Source organism: Apostichopus japonicus, chromosome 8 (assembly GCF_037975245.1).
Source record: "Apostichopus japonicus isolate 1M-3 chromosome 8, ASM3797524v1, whole genome shotgun sequence".
NCBI lineage: Eukaryota > Metazoa > Echinodermata > Holothuroidea > Aspidochirotida > Stichopodidae > Apostichopus > Apostichopus japonicus.
This window is the reverse complement of record NC_092568.1, coordinates 22,696,286-22,723,959: the sequence shown is the minus strand read 5'-3', so window position 1 is coordinate 22,723,959 and position 27,674 is coordinate 22,696,286. Positions and strand designations below refer to the sequence as shown.

General features: G+C 39.2%; 2 protein-coding genes across 3 annotated transcripts in view; both read right to left on the bottom strand.

Annotated features, from left to right (window-relative positions):
* The window catches only part of LOC139971087 (BTB/POZ domain-containing protein 7-like), an 82,256-nt gene that overhangs the window by 27,619 nt on the left and 26,963 nt on the right, over window positions 1-27,674 (bottom strand). For both annotated transcript variants that reach the window (XM_071977274.1, XM_071977275.1), the window contains exons 4-8: window positions 13,141-14,452; window positions 11,545-11,753; window positions 9,682-9,757; window positions 7,511-7,821; window positions 5,261-5,441 (exon numbers count right to left, since the gene is read on the bottom strand). In XM_071977274.1, the coding sequence (XP_071833375.1) occupies window positions 5,261-5,441; window positions 7,511-7,821; window positions 9,682-9,757; window positions 11,545-11,753; window positions 13,141-14,326 (1,963 nt within the window). In that variant the 5' untranslated portion in view covers window positions 14,327-14,452. The remainder of the gene's footprint in view (window positions 1-5,260; window positions 5,442-7,510; window positions 7,822-9,681; window positions 9,758-11,544; window positions 11,754-13,140; window positions 14,453-27,674) is intronic.
* Window positions 17,292-26,766, bottom strand: LOC139970533 (uncharacterized). Its single transcript, XM_071976312.1, has 2 exons — window positions 26,387-26,766; window positions 17,292-17,346 (listed from the first exon to the last, which is right to left on the bottom strand). Exons 1-2 carry the CDS (start codon window positions 26,764-26,766, stop codon window positions 17,292-17,294), a joined length of 435 nt encoding a protein of 144 aa, XP_071832413.1.

Below are 27,674 nucleotides of genomic sequence, written 5' to 3'. Positions count from 1 at the left end.
TGAACACAGGTTTGTTGCCTAAGGCAGTTTTTTGAAAATATTTTATTGTCTTCTTTGAAAAGAGGAACATCACATTATTCAAATGATATATATGTGGGCTTGTTACTTAGGGGTTAACTTATTAAGGGCTAAACTCAGAAATTTTGATGAGCGCAACACTCCACGTCATAGTTTACAGATATTTAATGAGTTTCTCAGAATTATCAAAACTTCAAATGTGTATATCTTGGAAACGAAAAGAGCTTTTTGACAAAAAAATTCAACAGACTTTGAATGCAAATTATCACACACAACAAATGTACTGAATATGGGGGCACACTTGGCTAGTTGTCCATAGTACAATAACTTTCACTTTATTGAAAGAATTTCGATAAGCATCGCTTTTCCCCCTGTCTGACCTCACCCTTCCCCTACCCCTACATTGTCCACCTCACCAACAGCCTTTATTGAATGAACATTTTGAGACATGAACATTTTGAGACATGAACCAACAAGTGAATTATATCAGCTCAACATTACACAATTAGTTATGTAAAACAGTAGTTCACGGAACAGCGCTGAAATGACAGTCAACCATTCTGTTTAAACACAGACATAAATGCAACACTAAACCGAAGAATCTTTAAGTAAATTATCTGGAGACACAACGTTTAGTCATATTCTTTGTAAACCATTCTAATATTCCAAGTAATGTAATCCTCTGAGGTTAAACATTTAATTTGATATCATTTTACCACAGAGGAGACCTGTAACTGACCTTGTCATCATTATTATTATTTTTTTCCTCGCAGGTTTGAGTAAACAACCTACCAACTCATCACGTGCATCAAACCACAAATTTGTCCTATGCACACATTGAAGCAACGCATTCATTCCATGGTAAGAGGGTTCAAATTGAAAAATTATCCAAATTGATGGGGCACTTTACAAAAGAGAAAAAAAAACACAGCTAGGAGAGCTCACAATTGGTGGCAGCATTGCAAAATTCTTCTGAAGGTGGCAAAGGCTTTTCATCTTGGTAGGAATGCAGGTGACCATGAACGTACTGGATTGCTAATGTTTAACAGGGTCGACTTTGATGTTTTTTCAAAGTGGTCTGAGAATGTTATATATCATTGAAGACGATTATCCCATGGAGATGCCATCTTATGGTGGCATAATTCATGCACAGTCCATATCAATTTGCTGATGTATCAAGTGCCAAACAGCAACACAGCGACATTACTTTTATGGATATGTTAAAACAATTTTTCCCTCTTTTTTTTTTGGTAGTCTGAATGTTCAAGGGCATGAATGGAAGTACATGTGACCACATTATGCTAACAAGGAAATCTATTTACATGATTAGTTTAGAGGGCGTGGTTTCCAGTGTCCAAAACCTATGTTTCCGAAACATCTGCATGAAATAATTGAATTTGCCATGAATGGCTAAAGTGTCAGATATCCAGTGAGTGGAGGATTTCACCTAGTGAGAACTTCTACAATGCTTTAGAGACTGCATTACTACCATGATATAGTGTGTATTTAATGTCAATGGGAAACTTATGTGGAGTAAGCTACCTAATGAACAGTGAGTACTCAGTCATAACTTGCGATATAAAACATTGAAATCGTTTGAAAAACCAACTGTGCTCTTCGGACAACCTTAAATTAAGTTCAGCTTGTCCAAAACACAAAACCTTAAATAGAAGTGGGAGGATATCCTAGTAGTATGCTACCTCCAAGATGTCACCTCTTGATAAAGTTGCCCGTGTCAAGGATGTATTTTTGTAATCCTGAGTTCAGTCCTTTGACTCGCAACAAAACATCTTCACTCTTTTCAAAGTTGTCTTAAAAAATTTGTTCTTCAAGTACCTATTTTATGAGCAAATCAACTACTGAAAACTGACTGGGGAAATTGTACATGATTGTTGACAGAACACTAACATTATTTGCTATCTATACAATTTTTTGTAATAGATCTTTTGCAATGAAAATCCACCTTTCTTTCACTAAAGGACAAAACTTTTCAAAATCTGATGTACAGCATAAATCTTTACAAAAGTCACTTTTACTTGTTGTAATTGAGAAATTGTCCAATGTCAGGTCAATGGACATCTTTGCTTTTTATAAACTGGTCATGTTGCTTGTGAACTCTTTTACATTTCTGGACCAGGACCTCATTTTTTAATTCCATGACTTCAATTGAGTACAGAACTTTATCAATCCAACTCCTTGACGACTGTGCATCTTTCATCCGCAATTGTAGCACAAGTATATGTCAATTATACATACACAGGCTTGCTACACGAATGCGTAAACCGTAGTGCAACCTTTGTAAACGCAACCTTATGTAACAGTTTCTGTGCTACTTTTTATCATAACCTCAAAACCCAATAGATGCATGTCTTAAACTCCAAGTCTCTCCCACCACCCCCCACCCCCCCCCCCCTCGCTTGTTTTCTTTTCTTTCTCCTTTTATTGAAACTGTCCTGGCATAAAGCAATTTTTCACAGAGCCCCATCGACACCAGCACACAGCTCCACATTTGAAACAATGAAGTTTTGTCAGATTAACAGTAACGATGGCTGTGACATACCAAGCCGAGAGCTGTTGATTAACACTGATTACATTACACCAATGATTACAACAATAAGAGAGTGTTATAACCTTAAAGATCCTTTCTATGACCCCTCCTTCCTCTATTGAGCTATGCAAACTTCCTTAGCTCGAGCTTTGAACTTGAAATGAATTTTGGATACAAAAACTCTTTGCCGTAATTTGGAAATGACTGATGACACAAGATGGGTTGAGCACACTGTGATAACTTAAGAGCTCAACAGATTTGATAAAGGTTTGCTAACAAACAGTGGTGGGACCAATCCGTTACAATGGGATGATGTAAAATATTTACTCTTCATTTTTGTTGCGATATTTGGTATATAATTTTGTCCACCATTCATCAAATAACTGAACTTCTGCTGATATGGTCTAAGCTTATGATCTTCAGAGATTGTAATAGAACTAAAAAATTAAAAGTAACCTGATAATCAACCACAACAGAGTAATCTTGAATCTGAGTGGTGAGTTTATAATTTAATGGGGAAGTTCAGGATAAGACCAGACGTGTATATGTGCTAGACAATGTCTTTTCCAAAGTTATAACCCTTATCAGTGTGGATTTCACCAAAACGACTTTGAAATATATCAAGTGAAACCGCTGTCAGCGACAATTTTAAGAGCGACCATTTTGTCTTATTGTATGACATATGATCCCCCGAAACAGCTGTTGAGTGTGAGGTGGAACACATATGATATCATTCACTACACCTTTGCATGCATGCATGCATACAATCAGCTGTGACATACTGTATAGTTAAGCCTGTAAGTATCTGGCTATATAGCATTTTGCCGCCATGCCAACAATCTATCCAACCCACAGATCGACAGCAACTTATCCCGGTCATCAAGCCCTTTTGTCTTTGCCATTGGCATTTTTCAAATAACCAAATGAGCAAAAGGAGTATATTAAACTTACTTTGAACTGAAATCTCCACAAAAGTTGCATTAGAAACAACTGATTGCAAAGGTATTATGAACAATTACGGGTTCCGAAATTGTCAACGATGTGATTTGTATTACCAGTACCACTAGTTGTGCAAAAAAATAGTTCATGTAAGATTTAATCTCGATCATTACACAGTATTTAAATGGAGAAAGGGAGAAACGAAAGTTGCAGCCTACTTAGGTTTTGTAGCAGTAAGAATATACTGTATGGGGAAACAAAAAGCTAGGCTCAGTTACTTTAGTTAGAACATTTTCTCTGTGCTTAAGTATGACGATGTAGCACAACAGTAAACATGAAGACTAGGACATTATTTGGGGGAATGAAAGCACAAGAAAATATCCGATTGCAGATGAAATTGTAGTTGAGCTTACATAGACGTTATCGTTACTGTTAACGTTACTGTTACGTTATTGTTAATAGCAAGGTTTAGTGGCATAATATATATGTTCCACATCACACAAAACAGCTGTTTCAGGGGATTATACATCATAGAATAAGACAAAATGGCCGCTCTTCTACTTGGCTGTGACAACTGACTCAATTGAATATATATTTTGGACTAGTTTCTGTAAAATCCAATATAATAGGGTCAGTATATTAGTTGATAGAATAGACATCGCCTATCACTTATAAATGTCTGGTTTTATCGTGAACTTCCCATTTAATTTTAGTATCAATTTAGAGACTTGGAATTTAATCATTTAAAGCTCACTGAAATTTATAACTTGAAGCCAAATATTCTTCTTATAACAATTGTATCAACAGTAAAACAAAACAATTTCTTACCGTGCAACCAGGCATTAATGTGAAAGTTCATCACAAAACTATCTCCTTCACTCACTGATACTTTGTCTTTGGGTAGGTTAAACTAGTAAACAGAACTGACTTTCATTCCCACAGATTATTTATTTACTAGTTCAGTTGTTTTGTGTATGAGAAATAAGTAACTTCATTTTCTTTTTCACTCTTGGATAGTTAAATTACTGGATGCTTCATCCCGGTTGGGTATTAGCTTACAAGGTTAGAGGTTTGGTCGTTTGAAAGAAAAGTGATTTGGTTTGTTCTGTTTAGCATAAATCTTGGACAGTCCAATCCTTGGACCCACCAAAATTGCATAAATGTCCACCACAGAGGTCCATATCCCCTCATCTCCCCCCTGGGCCAAGGAAGCGAGTAAGTGGGTCAAGTTTTACGTGAATTTGTATCAGCATGGTTTAACCCACTTCATAGCTGTCACTGGACTATTTTGAAACTTGATAATGAAGTACTTTTGTAATCAGATCAACTCAAGAGATACAACATTTAGATGCATATCATCATAAAAGTTGTTTGTATTATCCATGAAAGAAGTTCAAGCAGAAATTGCCTGCTCTTATTCAATGTTTTTTTTGGTGAATTGGGGTACATGGATCCATCTTTATTATGTGGCTTTATGTCGTTGCTAATGTTAATTTTCTGAGTGATAAACAGATGTCAAATCTGTCACTGCCTCAAAGAAACAGTAGTTTGTAGTCCAGAATGGATGTTGGAGGTAAAGGGGGGTGGGGGGGTGGTAACAGTTTATCCATACTGTTGGCAATCATCTGCTGGTCATAGAAAAAGCTATCATGATGAGGGTGTGAAGGGTGTCTCCCTTCATACTAAAAGTGTTGTAACCAACTGTTTTTGGAGAAGTTTGTTAACACAGCAGCTGGTCGTCTTTGGAAGACTTACTTGGAAATGTTCCCACTAGGACTGGATGGGGGCATGACCTTGACCTGGTGAGCCACCTATCTGGACTTCCTGGTTCGGTGCGGTTGTCTAACATGTACAAGGTGTCTGGTACATACGACATCCTCACGTCTCGTAGTCTAATAGGATCCACTTCAGATATAATTTCTTCCTCCAAACAAGCCTGTGCAAAAAGGAAGAATATAAGCAAGTTCATGTTAGATCTGTAGTTGTTTTTGTAAATACTGTAATCTAAGAAATCAATACTTTTCCATTTCTTCTCATCCATATATTCACATTCTTAATCACTAAAGTTCAAATCTTTCTTTGTTGGTTGTCCCTTAATCTTGTATTATTTACAAGAATTGTTGAATAAAGAAACATGTCTTTTACACTGAGGTAGGACAACTTGTATGCCCAATTCAGAGAATAGCGATGATAACCTCAGTAAATCAGTTTTCAAAATAGTAGACACCCCAAAAACATTCTGGTTGGAGTATGTACAAATGACCATACTTACCTGTCTCTCCTATACATGCGCACTCTGATCTACCTTAGCCTTAGAGCTGGTAACATTCTTGCACTGCGCCCCCAATAACCCTCTCACTAATGTCACCGCCTCTTTGTTCAGAAGCCTGACAGGCATGTTTTTGGGCAGGATTTTCAGTTTTGTGCCTGGTTCTACATTCTTTCTTTCACAGCTCTGTCTTAGTTAATGCTTAGTACTTCTATGTAAACAATCATTCAATGTTATACTTCTAGATATGGTTTGCTTAATTATCTCTTTGCAGTTTGGTCATCGATTTTGTGGGTAATGTTATCAAACCTACTGTATTACTTTTAACTCACAATTAAGATAAAATGATTAATGCAGGATCATCATGGTAGCTTCTCGCAGGTTACCAAGGGGTAGATCGATGGATATGTGTAATTGGAAAACTTTCAACATCCTGACACTTTCTTCATATTACGACATATATCGCGCAAACCAAAATGAATATTTTTCATATTTTCTATTCTTGCATTTATTGGAATTAAAGTCAGCTTGTTAAGCTTATGAACTGCATTGCTTAGTGTCTAATATTATGTAGTATGGTCAATTTATTAATATGGATACAAAATCAGCTTCCTTCAACCACGTAATGTTACACCGCTACGTAAACCTGATTCCAATTCAGACGTCTCTTGTGTCTTACTTCATGCCACAGTTTTTACTGATATCTTCATATTTCTCCTTGACTTTTAATATTGACACTGAGGATGTGTATTTTAACAGTTTTTTTTTTTTATATCCAAGGCATAGCAACCTGGCATGAAGTAGTCTTTTTGCACAGCTCACATCTACCAACAAGCAGCCTACACAGTTAAAACATAAATAAAAACTTGTTTATTTTCTCCATTTGATACTTCCACTATGCAATGCAAGTCACCCCAATAAAACTGGATGTGAGCAGGACCCAGAAGTAATAACTTCATGCCACAATTATACCTTTACCTCTTTACCTACAACCTCATATATATATATATGTATTTTATCATTTGTATCTAAGGCAGCCTATACCTATGTAACTGACAAGCTTACACCTTGGATCTACTACAATTTGTGCCTCTTACATCAGCCCACCTCCATTCTTGCACCTTTGTTTTTTGTGAGTATTATTCAAACATTCTATGTTGTTTTTTAACAAGATGGAAATCACAGTAAAAACACTGGGACAATTTAGGTGCAAAGGATACTGTCAGTTTCCTTTCTTGCAAGAAGGAAAGAAAACATTGTGAATACTCAAGAACATTGACTCGCCATCGGCAAAATAACGTTTCACCACCATTGATAATAATCTCTGTCGACATTTTCTTGATCATGGTTGACACTAAAGTTTCCTTTCACATCAATAGCACCATCCTCTGTTTATGTATTTAATATATGCTATATGCTTAAACAATCTCAGAGACCAATGCTCAAGTCAGAACAGAAAATAAACAGTTCAAACCCATCTAAAACTTTGCTTATTCTTTGCCAAGGATCAAAATATACAAAGTCATCCATTTAAAATCTTAAATCCTCAATCAATCAATCAATCAATCATCAATTTATCGGATAAAAGACACGCGCGCAGAGGGAGGCAGAGTCTTTGTTTGTTTTAAGTACACCACTTAGATAACCTATTGGTTCAGTAGACTTAATTGTACGTCATCAACAGAGATGCATGTTACATTCCATTGCGCAAAATCCAACAAAAGACTTCATTTCACCTTAGCTTCTTCTACAAAAGGCATGTAGAGTCTGGGTCGCCTCCTTAATCTCCGACTCCGACTGACCACCCAGGGGTTGATCTGGGGGGAGAGGTCGTCACTGCCGGACAGCATACATGATGGTGGAGTGGACACCAGACCCCTCTTCACTGCACTGGTCAGCACCTCGTGGGAGGCTGGCAAGATGTGTTCGCATCGAATGAGAGGCAGAAGGTTGCTGATGAGATCGCGGAGTTCCACGGTATTCAAGTCTCTTCTTTTGATTCCTTTCCGTGAAACACTATGCTGGGTGTTACTGAGTAAATTTGGCTCTGCGGAATATGGAGAAAAAGTCAGAACCAAAGAAGTAATAAAAAAGACTTAGCACATGTTAAATGAATAATTAATATCCTTGCCAGAGAAATGAAAGGAATATCAATTAGAAAATCAAAGCTCCTTAAGGAATCACGACTCGTTCAGTTAATGGTTCTCTTTGTCAACTATTTGGTAACCTGAAGGTCTTTATTTAACAACTAAATGACTGATTTTATTACTGCTTAAAGTGTAACAGTCGTTAACCTGAGACTTATTAACAAAAGAGGCTTTCATGGATAAGGAACAGCAACTGTAAACTCTTAATATTCAAACTTGTCCAGAAAATAAACAAGCCGATGAGACACATGTTCAGTTCTTTCCCCCAAAAGAAATTTATAGTTGACAACAACAAGACTTTCTTGGCAGTATCTAACTTATTAGCATAGCAACTTCAATAGTTTCAAATGTTATTATTAGTACTAAAATTTTAAAGTTCCATGAACATAACCTTTAATGGCATATTACAGAAGAGAGAGGAAACACAATTTTGATGAAACCCTTAGGGAAACTGACAAGCAATAGGGTAGTTGGGTTTTATTTATTATTCTACCGTGGTTCAGCTCAACAGGGACTATACTGGATCGCTAACAGCTTGGTCTGATTATGATGTAATAAAGAATTGTGGCTGCAATCAATATGGACTAGCTTGATCCAAACAAAGAACAAATACCAAAGAAACACTGGAACCTAGCCAAATGAGAGTGACAAAATTATTCATGGACAAGTCTCAAAGATATATGCTAAGTGGTCAAAAATGTCAACGTTGTCACCTACGGATAGGCCTATATATATGCAATCTTCAGTCAGACTGCACAACATGAAATGGTTGAATTCAATGTTCTTTGGTGGAATTTAACAATCTTCAGCTATCCACCTAGTACTCAATAGATCTACCCTCCCACCAGTATCCAGTACCTCTACCCTCCCAGTATGCAAGCCTCTATGGACCCAGTACTCAATACATCTTTCCGCCCAATACTCAATACCTCTACCCACCCATTACTCAATATCTCTACCCACCCAGTACTGAACACCTGTACCGCACTCAATACCTCCACCCCATCCAGTACTCGATACCTCGCTATTACTCAATACCTCTACCCTACCAGCACTCAATACCTCTACCCTCCGAGTACTCAATACCTCCACCCCCATCCAGTACTCAATACTTCTATCCACCTAGTACTCAATACCTGTACTGCACTCAAATACCTCTACACTCCCAGTACTCAATACCTCCACCCCATCCAGTACTCAATACTTCTATCCACCTAGTACTCAATACCTGTACTGCACTTTGCACTCAATACCTCCACCCCATCCATTATTCAATACCTCGCCATATCTCTACCCTACCCTACCAGCACTCAATACCTCTTCCCTCCGAGTACTCAATACCTCCACCCCATTCATGACTCAATAGTTCTATCCACCCAGTACTCCATACCTCTGCCGCACTCAATACCTCTTCCCCATCCATTACTAAATACTTCTATCCACCCAGTTCTCAATACCTATAACCCAGTGCTCATATTTTCCTTCACCATGGCTTCACTGAAGCGTTGATGAAACAGGTATCTTCACATTTTTCAGTATTTTGAGAAAGTGGTCAGATTCTGAGGGACACTATCTTCTCTCAGATGAGGATGCTAGGCGGTGATGCCTGAAGCCCGCGGGAATGGGTGCAGTCGTTCCACGCTTGCCTTGCCGTTCCTCTGAACTTTCATCAATATGAAACAGGTGAGATATAAAGCTCCAAGAGCTTCCACTGCCTGTCTAACACTCTTGGGAAGAACTAAAACAACAATAAATTTTACCTCTCTCTTCCATCCTCCTGATGAGCTGGTATTCTCCCCATTTGATGATAGCTTTCAAGATATCAGCTTCACTAGCCTACAGAGAGAATCATAAATAATAAGAGGTTACACCATTACTTGGTCAAGTTTATTGCCTAAGGAAGCAGGCAAAAAGGGGAGGACAGTAGTGTAATGCTTCTCCATTAAAGACAAAACATACAAAATATACCAAAATATTAAAAAGAAAAAGATTTAACTTCCTTCCTTCCCCCTCCACCCAACCCCCATTTCCTTCTTTCATTTTCGAATGAAGTGCAATTTGAAATAACAAACAACATATCATGTTCTTGTAACAGCAGTACTTGGATCAAATTTCCTACAAAGAACCTAATCGCATCGTGTAAAACTCTTGTTGAAACGAAAGTTACAATCAACTGTAGGAAACTGTTTTTTTATATTTTGTCTTTCATATATATAAATTAAGAATGGAAAACTGACTAGGAAATTACATATAAATTTGAATCAAGAATTATTCTGTCCCTTCCAAAAATATCTTAAATTCTCAATTAGAGCTGCAACATTTATAAAAGAAAACTAACGTTATTTCTCAAGCTATTAACTTAAACTTATCTCTCGCAGACAGGATATACTCTTGTGTTAAGAACAAACTTCATAGAATCTACATAGTTAACCGATTCCTTCAACATCCTTTGAGAATGTCATTTAATTCCTCTTGGTTTGGCATTTTTTTTTCTTCTTGTTTTGTGCATTTTTTCCCCCTCTTCTTCTTCTTCCCCCCTATCATATTGACCTCAATACAGACACAAACACAGAGATATATACAAACATACAAGTTCTCGATTAATTTATTGAACACATTTCTGATATCACTGTTTGGTCATAAGCACCATCATCCTGTACACTAATCACCTCTGGGAGGTTTAAAATTACAATTAATCAAACAACCGATGTAGCCGAGAAGGTGGTTTTGTTTTTTCGTTTTCATCTTTATCCAGAATCGTGCCGGGAGACCGTATCGCACTCACGACGAGGCACGATGAGACGGATGATACCACGAGATGCGGTGGTAATAGATGACTGGGATGAAGAAGATTTTTGTTTTTTTAATGTTTGGGGGGGAGGGAGTTCTCTCCAACAGATTAGAAGGCTTAAGTATAAAGTCTCCAATGCTAACTTCCTTGAGGGGTTTTCTCGCATTTCCACCGTTTAATGACGGCATCATATGTTTCCAGCCATATGTCAGTTCTACGGGTGTCAAGTAACTAATGTTGAGATTGTGAATCAGATGACTTTGATGAGAAAACTGATCTATTTATATCAGATCCTAGCGGTTTGTTAATTAAAGGAGAGGCAAATCCAACCCATCCTTTTTATTTTATATTTTAGAGATGTTTGAGATGAATGACATCTTTGCTCAGGTTTCACACATTTATTTTGATCCAAAAGTGGTAAAACCTCATTCATCGGTGCATTTATTTTTTAAGCTTGTTCAGAGGTGAATTTGTAAGAAATCATGTAACCATAATAACCAGCTCATGAATATTCACGTACACATATATAACACCCATATATATCAAATTCATGTAATACTAGATACAATTTTTACTTTCTAAACTGTCATCAATGACAGACCTTATTTTTCTTTTCTTTTTTTCTCAATGTAGAAACTGCCTACTTTTCTGATGGAAATTGAAACCATTATCTGAGCCTTGAGCTTTCTACAATCACTACTTTGGTTAAAGTGCCGACAATACAGTTCCTGGTTACCATGGGAATACATGATAAAGACCAACCAAACCACTTCAAATTGTTTTGTTTGCATTTGAACTTCTCCATCGATTTTCCTCTCAAAGAAAGACAAACCTGCACAAAATCTGAGCGTAGCGTCTCGATCAGTAACGATTCGTGGAGCTCGAAGAGGACTGGAGAGGCAGCTATCGAGATGAATTCTTCTCTCAAGAAATGCATGGCTTGTCTCCAAACCCAGCTGGACCCGTGAGGCTGGGAGCTCCAGTGTAGGATGGACATGAGATTATCCGTTGATATGCAGGAACAGATATAATCCTCACAACCTAAGAGAGAGAGAGAAAAAGAAAGAGATAGGTTGCCAGATACAAAACAGACTTTACATTCAATCAAATAATCTGTATAAAAGAGAAAACGTGATATTAACGGCTCCATTCATTTTAGCCATCAATTTTCGCTTCCTCTGCTTCGCTACATTTATTTATCAAGGGACAATGAGCAATTGATAACCTATTCGATACTACACAGTTTAAATGTTTACATTAAGCATTGGTTTTTTTTTTTATATTACACGCTTGATGAATGGCATCTAGCAGTCTGTAGTTATCGACATTTTGGTCTACGACGAGGCATTTGCAGTAGTCAATGGTCGTGGATTAGACATAAGCCCTATCTCCATGGAGATACAATACAGTGACTTGAGTCAATAAAGTTGCCCAGCAGAATTATTAAACTCCGTTCAGTCGGAGTGAACCACGGCCATTGCAAGGTACTGGAGCAATCAAAGAGCACAAAAATTATCGATAATAATTAAAACTTTGTAGCCTTCTTTGATTTCCTTCTCTTTTTTTTTCATTCTTAGTTTTTTTTGTCAATGCCATCAGACAATTATAGCCAAGATAATTAAGACGGGAAAAGTATACATTGATAATGGTTGGAAGGATCCAGGCAAGTTTGTTTTACACAGATTTCTATTGACCTTGGAGCATACACATATATATAGGCAAGAGGCAAAATCGATCTATGCTGATATTGAGAGAGGCGTGGTAATATTCTTTCAAAGCAAGATTGATGTTGATACAAGTCTTGACTTCAACAGCAAGAAGACAGTTTCATAACACTTTACATGAGCTAAACTTTACCATATATTAGTCAAGAAATGCCATCTACTGTTAAAAAGAAAATGTGCATATTCATTAAACAAAGGACACCTATGAAAGAGCAGCACACGCTAAGCATCCTGGTGAAACTTGCATTCAATTCACATGGATCATGTTTGAGATATTGAAAAGTTAAACTTGAATCACTGTCAAAACTTTTGGGGTTTTTTTTCCCTCAAGATTTGCATCCAGTTTTCTAGTTCATCATTGGGATACATCACGATATGAATACACACTGACTTTATCTGCACATTTTTACCTTGTCCCTTCAAGTTAAGTTTGACCCATATCCCCCCCAACAAACCCACGGTTGAAACCATACAGCAAAAATAAAGCAAAACAAAGCCCTCTATTGCTGTTTGCTTCAAATGCACAAATTGATGCAAATCGTGAGAACTGTTCCGGTCAATGAATTTCTCAAAGATTGTACGTTGGCATTACATGCAGCTGTTAACAAGGTGTATAGAATGTGTTCCTCCACCATCAGTGTAAAGTTAATTTACACCCTTCTAAATTAAAGGAGGTAAGTGTTAAAAGAGGTAAAAGCTTTTACCTTGAGCCATAGCAGAGAGTTCTAAGAATTGAGCAATCTGATAGAGTTCCATTGCTTGTTCGACCCTCGATACCGGAGGTCTTCCTGAAACTAAGTCTTGCGCTTCACCTAAACTACCAATACTGGGGCTAGACGGCAAGACGAACGACAGATCCACAATATCCCTGTACAGGGCGTGCAAGAGAACGTGGGCGTATTTCTTAGGGATCACGCTCTCGTCCAGGACTATTTGCGTGGTCGACAGTTGAGAATTGGCAACGCCTTCTCTAGTTCTATGTTCTCTCCTCTGGAGAAGATTCCTAAAGAATGGAGAGCGGGCTGCGAGGATAGCACGGTGGCAGCGTAGTGAGTTGTGCTGTCGGGATCTCAGAGATCCCGACGAAGTCACCTGAGGAGTCTCCTCTCCCGACGAAAAAATGAGAACTGCGTCAGAACACCTCTTGGACTCTAACATACGGACAAAGTCAACCTCCAGAGGATTCAGCGTGCCAAATCTCTCTCCTAGGGCAAGGAACGTTTCAAAGTTTTCGACCTGAGATGCGTTGGTGTTGAAGTCGGCCGTGTAGAGGTACCTCAGAAGCGCCGCGAACATTTCCACCGTGACTCCGTGCACGCCCAAGTCCACTGAGACGTCAGCGTCGTGGCCGGGGTACTTCCTGAGCAGGTGTCTGAAGAAGGAACAACGCGCGGACAGTATGGCTCTGTGGGCTGGGAACAGTATGCCCTTGAACCTCAGTTTCACATCACAACAACAGCTATTAGTGTAGAGATCTAACAAGTCTCTCTTGAGATTAGGCACTATAGGTCGTGCTTTATCCGCCTGTATCGCCAAATCCTTGATCACCGTCAACGCCTCGTACTCCTCCACCAACGAATGAACGTCCAAAGGATTCCAGTGGCTCAACATGTCCCTCATCGATTTGGCGCTGTCGGGTATTTTACTAGAGTTCTTTCTCTTGACAATTTTCCTCTTCAGGGAGGAGAATGTCTTTGGTCTCCTCCTCCGAACCTTCTCACCGCTCTCGGTACTAGTGTTGGGTTGCCACATCCCATCAGAGGCTGCCCCATACGTGTACTGTTGGTAGGATGGCGCGCAGGTATCACCACCCTGGTCGACGACGCCCCCGCCACTGTCGTCGTACGTGTCAGTGGCGGCATCCTGTCTTGCGGAGGGTGTGGTACCCATTTTCGATTATTAGAACGTGTATCACAGCGGGAAGTTCATGGTGCCTTCCCCATTCTCCTCCTAGTAAAGCTGGACACAGTATGATGAGAATCTCTACAGATTGAGCAGTGAGTTTCTTAAAGTAACCTGTGATATAAGACAGAAAAAAGTATAAGTTATATATATTAAATATGTTTGGAAAATTATTATGATCATCTCATATCACATATCAATCTAAAACTATATATGCATATATATCAAATAAATGAAACACAATCATGCCATTTGGCAAAGTAGATTAAACTGTGCTTAAACGCGAAAAACGGTCTTCAAACGGAGGAGGGCGGCTGATATCTCAATAACACAAGAACAAGAGCCTAGCATCATCATAGGTCTAAATCTATTCCACAAAAAATGTTAATTAGTAACAGTTGGAATGCCTGAAATGGTTATAGTCATTTACGAGTGAACTCCGCTGAAGTTCACGAAAATGAAACTGTCAAAATTTTGCTCTCCTCGAGTATGATATAAACAATCATCTCCCTTTTATGTGAAAGTAAGAACCTGTTACTGAGTGACAAGTTTTCACTACTGTACACAAATCTGTATTTGAGAGTGAAAACTTTTGTGATGCCTTGAGGCATTTCCCAAACAATCTAACATCAGTTGCAAGTATGGCACATATCATGTGAATATGAGAAGGCAAAAAGGAAGATATCTGATCGGTTTGAGCTTTGAGAAAAAACAGATGGAAAAAAGAAGTGAGAATCAATTATTAATCACTCAAAATATGCCAAGAATAATTAAGGTATGTAGTTTTGGTGAAATGTAAGATACATGCCCCCAAGTTTGTTTTTATCTTTGGTGTTATAAATAACATTCCATATTACAGTTAACTGTTAATTATTCACTCAATATCCACTAATTTTGAAAGATAACAGTAAAATGCTGAGCTCTGAAATGTCTCATTTTTAATAAATAGCTGGCTATGCTCAAGGTTTTCCTCACTTGACAGTTCTCATCTTACAGATCTAGAGTGTCAACAATTTTTTTTTAAAACTGGTTCTTATAAACTGGGAAAAGCGCATCCTTTGGCATTGAAATTCTAGCAGATGTATCACTTCTCACTCCATTTTAAAAACTGACAACTTTTCAAACTAAGATGCAAAACTGTCACTGTGAGGCGAAGCCAAAGGCAGTAATTTTTTGTCCCCTTTCTTGCGTCCGATGACTAAAAGCGAGTTCCAAATCTTTTCGTGTATCAAGGTTAGTGAAGGGTTTCAGATACCTTGACTTAAAAAACTAAGACACAAATGTTGCATGAGATGGTTTGGCATGAGCAGAGGGTGAGAGACAGGCAAGGTTTATCGACTCATAATGAAATTCTATAACTTCCCTGCAGAAAAAACATAAGCCAAGGGTAAACAACCTCTGAGTGAAACGTTATCAGCTAAACTTAAAAGCATCATATTTTCCCCTTAAATGGCATGAATCATACCATCTGTGAACCAGTTGCCTTTTATAAATGAAAGAAGGAAGCAATAGGAGGAACACTTTAAATTTCTGAATCGATTTAGAGAGCCTGAAACTAAATAAGAATGAAACAGAACTGTACTGTATTGGGGCATTTAACATATTCTCTGATACAAACAGGTCGCGTAATTTAACTTGAATGTACAGCACTGTAAAATGAAACATGCAAAGTGGACCAAAGTGCCACAGAGACGCAACCAGTTGCAATATAGTATAATTTATTCAACAACCGGAGCTCATTTAAGCCTCAAGACCAAAATGTGAGCACTAAATTTGGCTTTTTTTTAAAAAAGATGCAAACACTGATGAAATGGTAAACCAGCTCTCAGTGTAGCATGGATGCTCTGAGCTAATATTTCTGCATCAAGGGAGGCATTGCTTTCATCAAGGAATTAGTTACTGTTCAAATTTCATGTAGCAGTTTTTGAGTCTCTGAATTTTATCCCCTATATATAAATAGTATGGTTCCTGTGTAACAGAAAACAAAACTGTTATCCATCTTTGGATGTGCACAGCAATTTGACCACTTTGCATAGCATACCTGTATTTGCGATGTGATACCTGATAACTAACACCCTTGGCTGTACATTGCACGCACAACCATATGTTTTTCATAAATACCATGAGTGTCAATTTTTCCAGCTCAAAAGATTTCATTATTATCATTTTATTCTTTTTCAAGAAATCATACAATCTGGTTTCACAAATCAAACTGCTACCAAATTGCTACAGTGAAGCAGTTTCGTACATGGAGTAATATTTTCTGTATTTTAAATGAGAACTAAAAAGTTAATAAAACCTTGAAACAGTTATTGCACATATATAGAGAACCAATTTGTAACATTTTGTAACGTTTTACTCCACCTTGCTTTTTTTTCTCTCTCTCTCTCTCTTCCTATTTATTTTTCTAACTTAACACACGATAAAATGGAAAAAACAGAAATACTCTACGAAACAAAATTTTTGAAAAATTTTCAATTTCATCAGAGGAAAGGGAGAAAAAAAATTGAAAAAGTTGAGGAAAGACATTCTTGTTTTATTATCTGCCGGAATATCGTCATGGAAATCGGTGAGAGGAAGTTTACTGACAGATGCGGATGTCATGACTGATGATCCAACAGGTTTATAGCTCTTCAAAGAGATGAAGTTGACACGAAGAGCTCATCCTCCGACTCCGACTCCTCGGAGCAAGAGAATATCAGAGCCGTAAATGCTTGAGCAAGTAAGTGTGTGCTTCAGTCCAACCTTACATGTATCTTTGCACAAATTTTAAAGGTCAAATGAATTTTGAGAGGGTGCGCATCACTGAACAAGCCAGTGGAGTAGAGAGACGGGCTCTAGAGATCACCAAGGCAATACTACTAGCTCTGTTATTCCTACAGCTTACCACTGTGTACAATAGTGGAATAATTATCATGGCTACTCATCTATTGAGAAAAAAAAGTCGGATGATCTAATAGAAGTCAAAAACTGTGACAAATTCAAGAGATAAAACCCATTCTTCCATGCTATTATTGGTAAAAGAAGAAAAAAAATTAAAAGACAAAAAGGAAGCAAAAAATGTTATCTACAAATTCCAACTGATAAGATCCCTCATACAATAATATTCAATAAACAGTGTTAAGTAGAAACCACTTCTATATTTATTGCATGTTATTGTTCTTAGCATTGAAAGAATCACAAGTTTGATAGGTTATTATATTATAACATGAAAATTTAAATATCATATAAAATCAATACTTTATTTCTCCTACTTTTTTTCATTTTTGTAATAAATAACAATGTTTTGTTTTAAATATATAACATTTGCAAAAGCAACGATACTCCAATTTTGAATTTCCTTTCTCGTAACTTTTTTTTTTTTAAATCCATGTTTCAAACTGTCATTTTCATATACGATGCAATTATAACAACCTTGCATCTCATTAGGTGCTCATTGTATAAAGCTCAGGCAGAATAATCATTCCCTACAATCTTCAATATCTTTCACATTATTCAAGACTTCACATCTCGTTCTTTCACCTTCTGAATGAGGGTCATTTATAGTCAATATTTATCAATTTTTGCAATTTAAAAAACAAAATAGATCAGTAGGTTTGTAACTATAGCAACCACATAATCATGCAAATGAGTTCTCTATTCAACTAACTCCCTGACGGCTTTTATTGTACAGAAAACTGCTCAAGCTTGTGATTGCTTTTAAATTTTATAATAATGCAATATTTCTGGGAAAAACAATGTTAACTATTTTACATCGATCCAGATGGTTGATTTTATTTATATCATTTTGTAAATCATATTTCTTCCTACGCAAAAGAGGTTAGTAAAGGGGGCTGGAAGGGATCAATACCAATTGAATCTGAAAAATTTTGTTACTTTAAATTTCATGGCAAGATCATCACCAATGTCAACTTAAACTGAACAATTGGAATACAATTAAAATTGTCTTTGTGTATATGAAGAGTAATTTCTATAATGCGATGTGAACTGTACATTGCAAAGACAACCATCTTGTGGAAGAAGCATCTACAAATTTCTCTAGATTGGACACTCAACCAAATAACAAATGTATCAAGGTTATCACTAACCAGTAATATCTCTAAATTTTATCATTTTAAGTATTGTTAAAAGTTTCCAAAACTTCTTTGTACTTTTCACCTCCCATCCACCACCCCCCCCCGGCCCCCCCTTCTTCTCCCACCCTTCCCCCAAATTATTTCCAGCAATTTTGGAGTGTTACAATTAGGTAATCAAATGTTTCAAAGAGCAAACATGCATTGAGGTATGGCAGCATTATATTAAAAACATAGTCATATATTAATATAAGATCATGGGTGACCATTATTGATTTACTAGCATATTTGAGGACAATGTTGACAACCTTTTACAGATACTGCTGAATGGTAAGTTGTATTTTATACAGTTTCTCAACCTGTCAACAACTTATAACTCAAGCAGGACCAAGTCTTAACCTGCAATTTAACCACCCAAATGATGAGAAACCATGTTTTGACAGCTAACTACATACCTGAGGTCAGGGAAGTGAATTCCTGTGTTACCAGTTATTTATTTTCTTGTCTGCTTGCTGTACATCACAAACTCTGGTAAAGAATACACTGATACATTAATAAACTCTAGTGTCTCTAGTGTTCATGGGATGGAACCTTTAAGGGCTCATATACATAAATACAGTACGTTAGCCCTAGCTGTAGGTTGTCTGCGGTATGGTCAATACTGCGAATCAAGATTTAAGCTGAAAAAATAACACTGGATGTAAGTAGAGCTCAAATTCATTTTTAGTTGATTTTGACAAAATGTTTCTCAAATGTAAGCCATTAAAAAAAGTACTACCCTAGGGCCCATGTCATTGTTCTCTACCAAACGAGACATTATTCAGCAAAACCTCCCCCAGAAACTATTTGCATTTATATAATCAATCGTACAAAAAATTCAATCACAAAACATCCAATTCTATTTTTGTTTCTTTTTATTGTATGTACCTGTAGGATTTTTATTATGTTTGAATAGTATGAACAGATAAACCTTGATTCAATAGAGAAAAAAAACCTGCATAACTCCCACATGACAAACTTTTAAAAAAATAAAATTTGTACATAGTACAAAAATTATCAAAAGATACTTTAAAGGTGACCTAATATTTCAAATGTGATTTTTTCCCCTTCTCTTTTTGTTTTCCGAACTTCAAATGAAAGACTCACCTGCTATACAACATACTAAAATTCTGACTTTCTGTGAGTATCACTCAGCTACCCATCTTTCTCTTGACGTAATGAGAATAATTTTAACAATCGAAACCTGAACCCATCCCTCACTTAGCTAAAATGACAACTGAGAACTGGAAAAACAGTTTCTACAACAATTCTTTGCTTAATACAATCAATAGTTCTATAATAACAAATGCCTTATTGAAACAACATTAGGACTAACCATTCACACGCAACAAGACAATGTAAAACCAAAAAACAATAGGCCATTAAAGTTGGACTGAGACCAAAGTCTTTGCCAAAATTTCACAATGCCTATACTGAAAAGGGGAGCACAGAAGAGGCATGCAAATGTTTAACAATATGGCATCTAAGGTATTTAAAACATGAACAAATATGTAACAAACGCTCATTAATTTTTGTAAGCTATGTGCAGATAAAAAAAGAAAGATAAAATACACTGTTTTCAGTAGAAACAGTTAAAGAGGGGGAGGATTGTTGAAGTATTAAATGCTATGTTTAGGGTTTGGGTGTATGGGTGATTATACCCTCAGTGTCTGGAGAAATTGGTTGCAAGATTACTTCCCGCAGGAAATTTGACAGAGTTTAAAAGGTAAAGAAAACACGGATTTGAGGGTGGATGTAAATGCACAGAAATAGCAGTGGGTATATGACTACAGAGTGGCAGAAACTTTTCAACTTACAGATTGAAAGGACAGTGATCTGTGATTAAATTGGATGAACTGTTGCTAAATGCTGTCACGGTTTGTTCGTTATATACAGTAGTATTGATACTTGTGCTTTAGTAGGGCATGGTGTTTGGTTGTCCCAAAAGAGGTGAAAAAAGTGATACCAGGTCATATACTAAAGTAGAGTCGTACCCAAGTATATAATGTACGTTCTGGTACATGGAGGCTACCATGACCAATGTACAAAAAGCTTCCTTGGGAATACAGGGGCTTTAAAGCAATGCTTATACAGTAACTCATACAGTAATATAAGACACCATACATACAATACATCCCAAACATTGGACTGGTCTATGCATTTACAGTACTGTATGAATGATACCTATAACTACTGTTCAAATTTCAATTTCATTGTAATTTTCATCCACTGGAAGGTCATTGGTTTTTGCTCTGTAAATTATTATTTTTGTATGTTGCTGGTTTATTGGCTTAAAAATCTTAGCAAGAACAAGCATAGAAATGTCTGCATATTTGTCTTGCTTTCCCACTCAAACACCTGGTACGATTGGTCTATATCGCAAAATCTATCTGTACAAATAGCTAATTGCCTCCAGACAGTTGAGGTCTCGATATTTAACTTAGCTGTTCAAGTAAAAGCCATTCACAACAAAACCCAAACAATAGGCTTTTGCCTTGACACGGGTTTGCTATTTACCACACTACCTGGTCCAGAGGACTAACATTAAAGTCAACTCTGGTCAAAACTGCAAAACAATTACCACTCTGTCCTCAAAACTGACATCTGTACAATTCTAGACAAATTAGAATGACAAATTAGTCAAATTCAAGAGTTGAAGGTGAATTTTACTATCAGATGAGTTAGAAGATTCTTAATTAGCTGTCTGAAAGTGACTTGGGCATAAGATGCATTTTCACTGCCATGAATGGTAAATGTTAAATTCTAGACAAAGTACAATGACAAATTAATCAAATTCAAGAGTTGAAGGTGAATTTTACTATCAGATGAGTTAGAAGATTCTTAATTGCTGTCTGGGAGTGACTTGGGCATAAGATGCATTTTCACTGCCATGAATGGTAAATGTTAAATTCTAGACAAATTAGAATGACAAATTAGTCAAATTCAAGAGTTGAAGGTGAATTTTACTATCAGATGAGTTAGAAGATTCTCAATTGCTGTCTGGGTGTGACTTGGGCATAAGATGCATTTTCACTGCCATGAATGGTAAATGTTAAATTCTAGACAAATTAGAATGACAAATTAGTCAAATTCAAGAGTTGAAGGTGAATTTTACTATCAGATGAGTTAGATTCTTAATTGCTGTCTGAAAGTGACTTGGGCATAAGATGCATTTTCACTGCCATGAATGGTAAATGTTAAATTCTAGACAAAGTACAATGACAAATTAGTCAAATTCAAGAGTTGAAGGTGAATTTTACTATCAGATGAGTTAGAAGATTCTTAATTGCTGTCTGAAAGTGACTTGGGCATAAGATGCATTTTCACTGCCATGAATGGTAAATGTTAAATTCTAGACAAAGTAGAATGACAAATTAGTCAAATTCAAGAGTTGAAGGTGAATTTTACTATCAGATGAGTTAGAAGATTCTTAATTGCTGTCTGGGAGTGACTTTGGCATATAAGATACTGTATATTCTCACTGCCATGAATGGTTACTGTATGTTACACCAGTGGTACAAAGTCAACCAGGAATCTTGTGCAGGGATGGTGAGGGGGATGACAAGGAGGGTGACAAAGGGGATGAGGATGAACTAATGGGTAGAGGAGGTTAATTATGACATAAATTTTATATACATGACTAAACTCACTAGACTAACAAAAGTTAAACCTTGAAATTTAGTTACTATGGACCCTCTACAAAAAGAGTATCCTAATCTGAACAACCTGCACACTTTCCCCCCCCCCCCCCCTTTCCCTCACCATCCATACAATCATTTGAGTGAAATGCAACACCTTTTCTGCTATTTTGGAGTAATACTGTATGAATACAAAGTTCTACTCTCACATGCATTGTGTCCTACAGACATGTGTCCATCTGAAACCAGGAGGAACTGATTAAATATGGCAGTTAGTCACTCTTTTCTCTTTGTCCATACAAAAGTTCAAAAGTTGGCCCAGCAGTAGGTCATTCTTTTTCTTTTCTTTCCTTTGCTGAGATTCTTTGAAAAGTCAACTGGGAAAATAATTTTCATCAATTCCCATGAAAATGAGTGAAAGGCAAAACATAAACTGCTAAGATGAATCAAAGATGTATATCCAGGAATAACTTGCAATTTATTTTATTGCTGTGTCACTGTGTGAATATATTTCAAGATAGAATTGTACTTTCTTAGCAGGCTTACTGTACGATACATATTCTTCTAGCAAAATCCTGTCAGGATTGAAACATCAGCTCCTTCTATATTTACCTAAACAGGCATTTTGCAGTAAATCAGCAGCATCTTAGCAATGTTTCTCTTTGAAAAAATTTGGTTTTATTTACTTTGATAAATATATATATATTTAATTTGATCATAAACTTTTCATGTTACTAAACATTTTAATCAAAAAATTATGATGAAAGTTTTAACTTAATATCAAAGTCAGGAAGTCTTAGCAAAACCTGACTCAAATCCCTACCTAACCAATTACATTAACTTTCAGTATATGTAATTAGATGGTGACTTCATAACCTTTAACCCAGAGTGTAGGCCTATGGAGGTGAAACAAAAACTCTCAACCATCCATCGAAGAATTAAAAGTTGTTAACAAACTAGCAGCACATCTTTGTTGACCTTTCCTCCTAAAACACTTCCTTATATTGCTACCAACTTTGGTTGAATCTGTGTAACTCCAAATTATCAAAAACTGCATGTTCTGAAATAGCAATGGTTTTCCCATTGGCCATGCAGAAGGTGAACAATGGTATTCACTTGATATTTCTGAAACTCAATTTCATTCCTGATCCCCCCCCCCTTTTATACACCACAATGAAAAGAACAACAAACCATTTCTGAAAAAGACAAGCTGTCAAGTTCAGAGAACTTTAGCATCAGATTCAGTTGTTAGTAGGTTCCAAAACTGTGGTCAACTCTCTGTAGGAGTTCACCTCTCTGTAGGAGATCACCACACTCAGTGGAGGGCTTCTATTATGTCAAATAAATTGTTCTGGCATGTTCTTTCTTGCGAGCTGTACATGATGGCTCGCAAACTTTCCAGACTTCCCCAAAATATAAGATTTTTTTTCCTGCTCCGTGGGGGTGTATCTAGGTATATATGTACATATTGATTTAGCCTGTAGCATTCATTATCGAAAGATTTTATCAAATGTCAGGATAATTTTCAATTCCTAATTTGGTATTGCAACAACAACACAATTTGAACAGTTGTTATTTAGTGGGATCATCATAAGCAGACTATGAAAATGAAGTTGAGTGTACAGAGTTCAAAGCATGTGAATGTGTATTAACATAAAGTCTGTTCAAAGTATCCATTTCAAGATCCGGCTTTAGGAATCACAAATGATTTCGAGTTGGTTAGCATCATGTTTGATCTCTAGAGTGAGGCAAATATGTCACCAAAACAGAACTACAGCATTTTTCAATACAGGTGAAAAACGCCTACAGTGGAATTACGACCTTCCTTCATAGTTTCGAACCTCTGAACATACAATCAGTGTCCATAGCCTAGTGGTTAGGGTGTCCGCATATAAAGCGGGAGGCCCGGGTTCGAATCCCGATGGAGGCTAGAAGCTTTTTCACTGATCTTGATTTTCCAATTCATTACGATTTAAATTATAAATATATAAACATATATATATATATATATATATATATGTCCTCTTTTCACTCCTCCCTTACCTGTCCTCACATTCCCAAGCACTTCCCCACATCTCTAGAGGATCCAAAATGATCTCATAAATTCCAAAACTTACTGGTTTGGATATTTACGAGTGACGAGCTTACCTGTCTCCTCACAACCTTAGCACCTCATTCTACCATGCCTATAAAGTCCTGGTAAATAAATAACACTGTGCGCCCTCTATGACCGGACCCCCCTTCCGGTCCCTCCTCCTTTCTCATGAGACCATTCCTAAAGAGTGGCCTCACGTACACGGGAGTGGGGGTGGCAAGGTCTGGCCACCCCCAACGACCCCCGTCGAGTTAACTTCCCAAAGTGAACCCCTAACAAAAAATTCACTGACGCCTTCTTAGCAGGGGGGAGTGTAACCCTCCCCGGCGCAGCGGGAAGGGGGGACACTCTCCTGAACCCTGCAGGCGGAACTACCCCTTACACTAACAAGGAGCCTAAAGATTTACGGTCCGCCACTTGTTACCCTTAGATCAACTTAGGTGAGAACGTAAGTGGAAGACTATGTACGCAAACGCATACGGAAACACATAGGTACACTCACCGATAGACATAGTCGATGGCTCTCTGGTGGATGGTGGTTCTGTCTATCTGGTGTGAAGCTCGGAGTCATGAGTCAAGTCGAGCGACCGCTCCTCCGTCCGGCTGTGTCCCACCACCCTCTCGGGGGAGGGAGGCGGGAATGGAGACAGGTAAGCTCGTCACTCGTAAATATCCAAACCAGTAAGTTTTGGAATATTTACTTCGCTCCTCGCTTACCTGTCTCCTCACAACCTTAGCACCGAGTGGCACTGCCCGATGGTGGGAGGCCCGAGGGGTGGGACCTGTTACCCACCGGACCTCGCATCACCGCGCTACCAAATGCCGCTTCGGCGTGTAAAGTGTCGGTCAAGTAGCAGGCGACGAACGTAGTTGGAGTTTTCCACGCTGCTGCTTTGAGTATGTCCTCTACCGGGATGCCGGCGAATAGGGCTGTAGAGGCCGCGACCCCTCTGACGTCGTGAGCCCTTGGTCGGGAGGTCCCCGATGTGAACGGGCGTATGATCTCTACTAGCCACCTGGATAGAGTGTCTTTGGAGGCCGCTGCGTAGGGTGGTCGTGGTATGATGAAGAGAGAAGTTGATTGTCTTAACTTCTCTGTCTTGTTCAGGTACCACTTCAGTGCCCTGACTGGACACCATCGTTTGTCCTCGGCTACTGATGACATGGTCTTAATTTCCGGGATGAAAATGTCTCCTGGCAAGAAGGTCAAGGTCTGGTTCTTTGCAATAAATGACGGGTCTGGAACCATCCTCACCCCGTGGCCCTCAAATCTGATGTGATTCTGCTTGGTGGATAGGGCGTGGAGGCAACTCCTCCTTCTTGCTGACGCAACTGCGACGAGGAAGAGTGTCTTTTTTGTGAGGGCAGCCAGGGAGGCGTTAGCCATTGGTTCGTATGGTGGTCCTGCCAGGGCATGTAACACTGCTGAGAGTCCCCAGGAGGGGGCCAGCCGTCTGATCTGTGGGCGACGATTCGCCATGCCTTTGATGAGTTGTGCAATGTACGGGTTATTGCTCAGTGTGGAGCCATCTGGGAAGCCCTGGTGGATGGCAGCGATGGCCGACCTGTAATTCCTGATAGTGGAGACTTGTTTCCCTTCTCCGAAGAGTGAGAGGAGGAACTCGGCTATCTGTGTCACAGAGGCAGCAGGCAGCAGTATCTGTCTCGGTCGGCACCATTGGTCGAACTTCCGCAGACGGGAATCGTAAGTCGCTGCGGTCGTTCCCCTTCTAGCGTCGGCTGCCATCGCGGCAGCTGCTTCTGAAAAGCCTCTCTGTCGTAGGGAAGACCGGACAGCCTCCAGGCAACTAATTGTAACCCCTTGATGTCTGGGTGGGAGAGAGTTCCCTGTCTCTGGGACAGTAGGTGGGGCTTGTCCGGTAGACTCACTGGGACGTCCATGAGGAGTTGGGGGATCTCGGCGAACCAGGGTCTGCGAGGCCAGAACGGGGCTAATAGTGTGAACCTGCCCTTGGAGTTCCGAATTTTCCTGAGGACTTGTCCGATCATACATAGCGGCGGGAAGATGTACGCATCCATGTGGTCCCAGGAGAGGGACATTGCGTCCGTGTGGTAGGCCAGGGGGTGGAATCGTCTGGAACAGAAGGTCTGGAGTTTGTTGTTCTTGTGTGTTGCGAACAGGTCTATCGTGGGCCTGCCGAAGATCGAAAAGATTCTGTCGCAAGTCTCCTGTTCCAGAGACCATTCGTTGGGGTCTATATGCCCCCTGGATAGGGCGTCCGCCATCACGTTGAGCTTGCCTGCGATGTGGGAAGCCCTTAGGATCGTGCCGGAGTCCTCGGCCGCTGTTATCACCTCCCACGCGAGTCGGCACAGTCTCTCTGAGCGGGTGCCCCCCTGCCGATTGATGTAGGCCACCACTGTCGTGTTGTCGGTGAAGATTGTGGTTATCGTTCCCTGTACGTGGTCGTTGAAAGCTTCCAGGGCTCTTTTGACCGCCATCATCTCCAGGATGTTGATGTGGAGAGATGTTTCTGTTTGGGACCACGTCCCCCATGCTGTGCGATTGCTCCAGTGAGCTCCCCATCCGGACAGTGACGCGTCCGTCGTTATCGATGTCATTGGTAGCTGTATCGCAAAGGGTACCCCTGAACTCCAGTTGTTTGGGTCGAGCCACCATCGAAAGTGTTGTGTGACCTCCTCTGACCTGTAGATGAGCGTTGTTTTGTCTGGGTCTGTAGGGTCTGCGGACCTCAGCAGGTGCAGTTGCAGAGGTCGCATGTGTAGCCTGCACAGTCTCACTATATCGACGAGGCTGGCCATGAGTCCCAGGGCCCGGAGCCATGTCCCCGTTGGTGACCCCCGGTGTGCCAAGATCTGTTGTGTGGTCGCCTTGACTGCCGCGACTCTTTCTTCTGAGGGTCGGGCTACCCCGGTGGTGAAGTCCAGTATGGCCCCGAGGAACTGGATCGTCTGGGAGGGTGATAGCCGTGATTTCTTCTGGTTCACGATCCAGCCCAGTTCTTGAAGGGTCTGGAGCGTTTTGTGGACGTTGTTGGTTGCTTCCGATAGACTGTTCCCTACTACCAACCAGTCGTCTAGATATACGTAGAGGGTGACCCCTCTTTTTCTGAGGTAGGCGACTACTGCTCCCGCGACTCTCGTGAAGGTTCTGGGAGCCGTGGCTAGGCCGAATGGGAGCGCCCGGAACTGGTAGTCTTGTTCTGCGTACCGGAACGCTAGGAATCGTCGGTGTTCTTTGTGTATCAAGATGTGCAGGTAGGCGTCCCGTAAGTCTACGGTCGCCGCCCACATGCCCTTTCTGAGTAGGGGTAATATTAAGTTTAAGGTCTCCATACGGAAGTGTTTTGGTCTGATGTGTTTTGTGTTCAGGGGTTTTAGGTTTAGAATGGGACGCCAGGTGCCGTCCCGTTTTTTGGTCAGAAAAAAGGAGGACCGGAAGAGTGGTCCCGTCTCTTCCGGAACTCTTGTAATTGCCTGCTTGGCCAGCAGGGCCAGAATTTCCCCTT

What these genes read in the sequence shown, in the direction of transcription:
- LOC139970533 (XM_071976312.1), bottom strand. Translation starts at nt 26,766, where the DNA reads ATGACATCGATAACGACGGACGCGTCACTGTCCGGATGGGGAGCTCAC. An exon ending in CATATAGACCCCAACGAATG is followed by an intron (nt 17,347 to 26,386) that starts GTCTCTGGAACA and finishes TACCAATAATAG; the next exon opens with CATGGAAGAATGGGTTTTAT.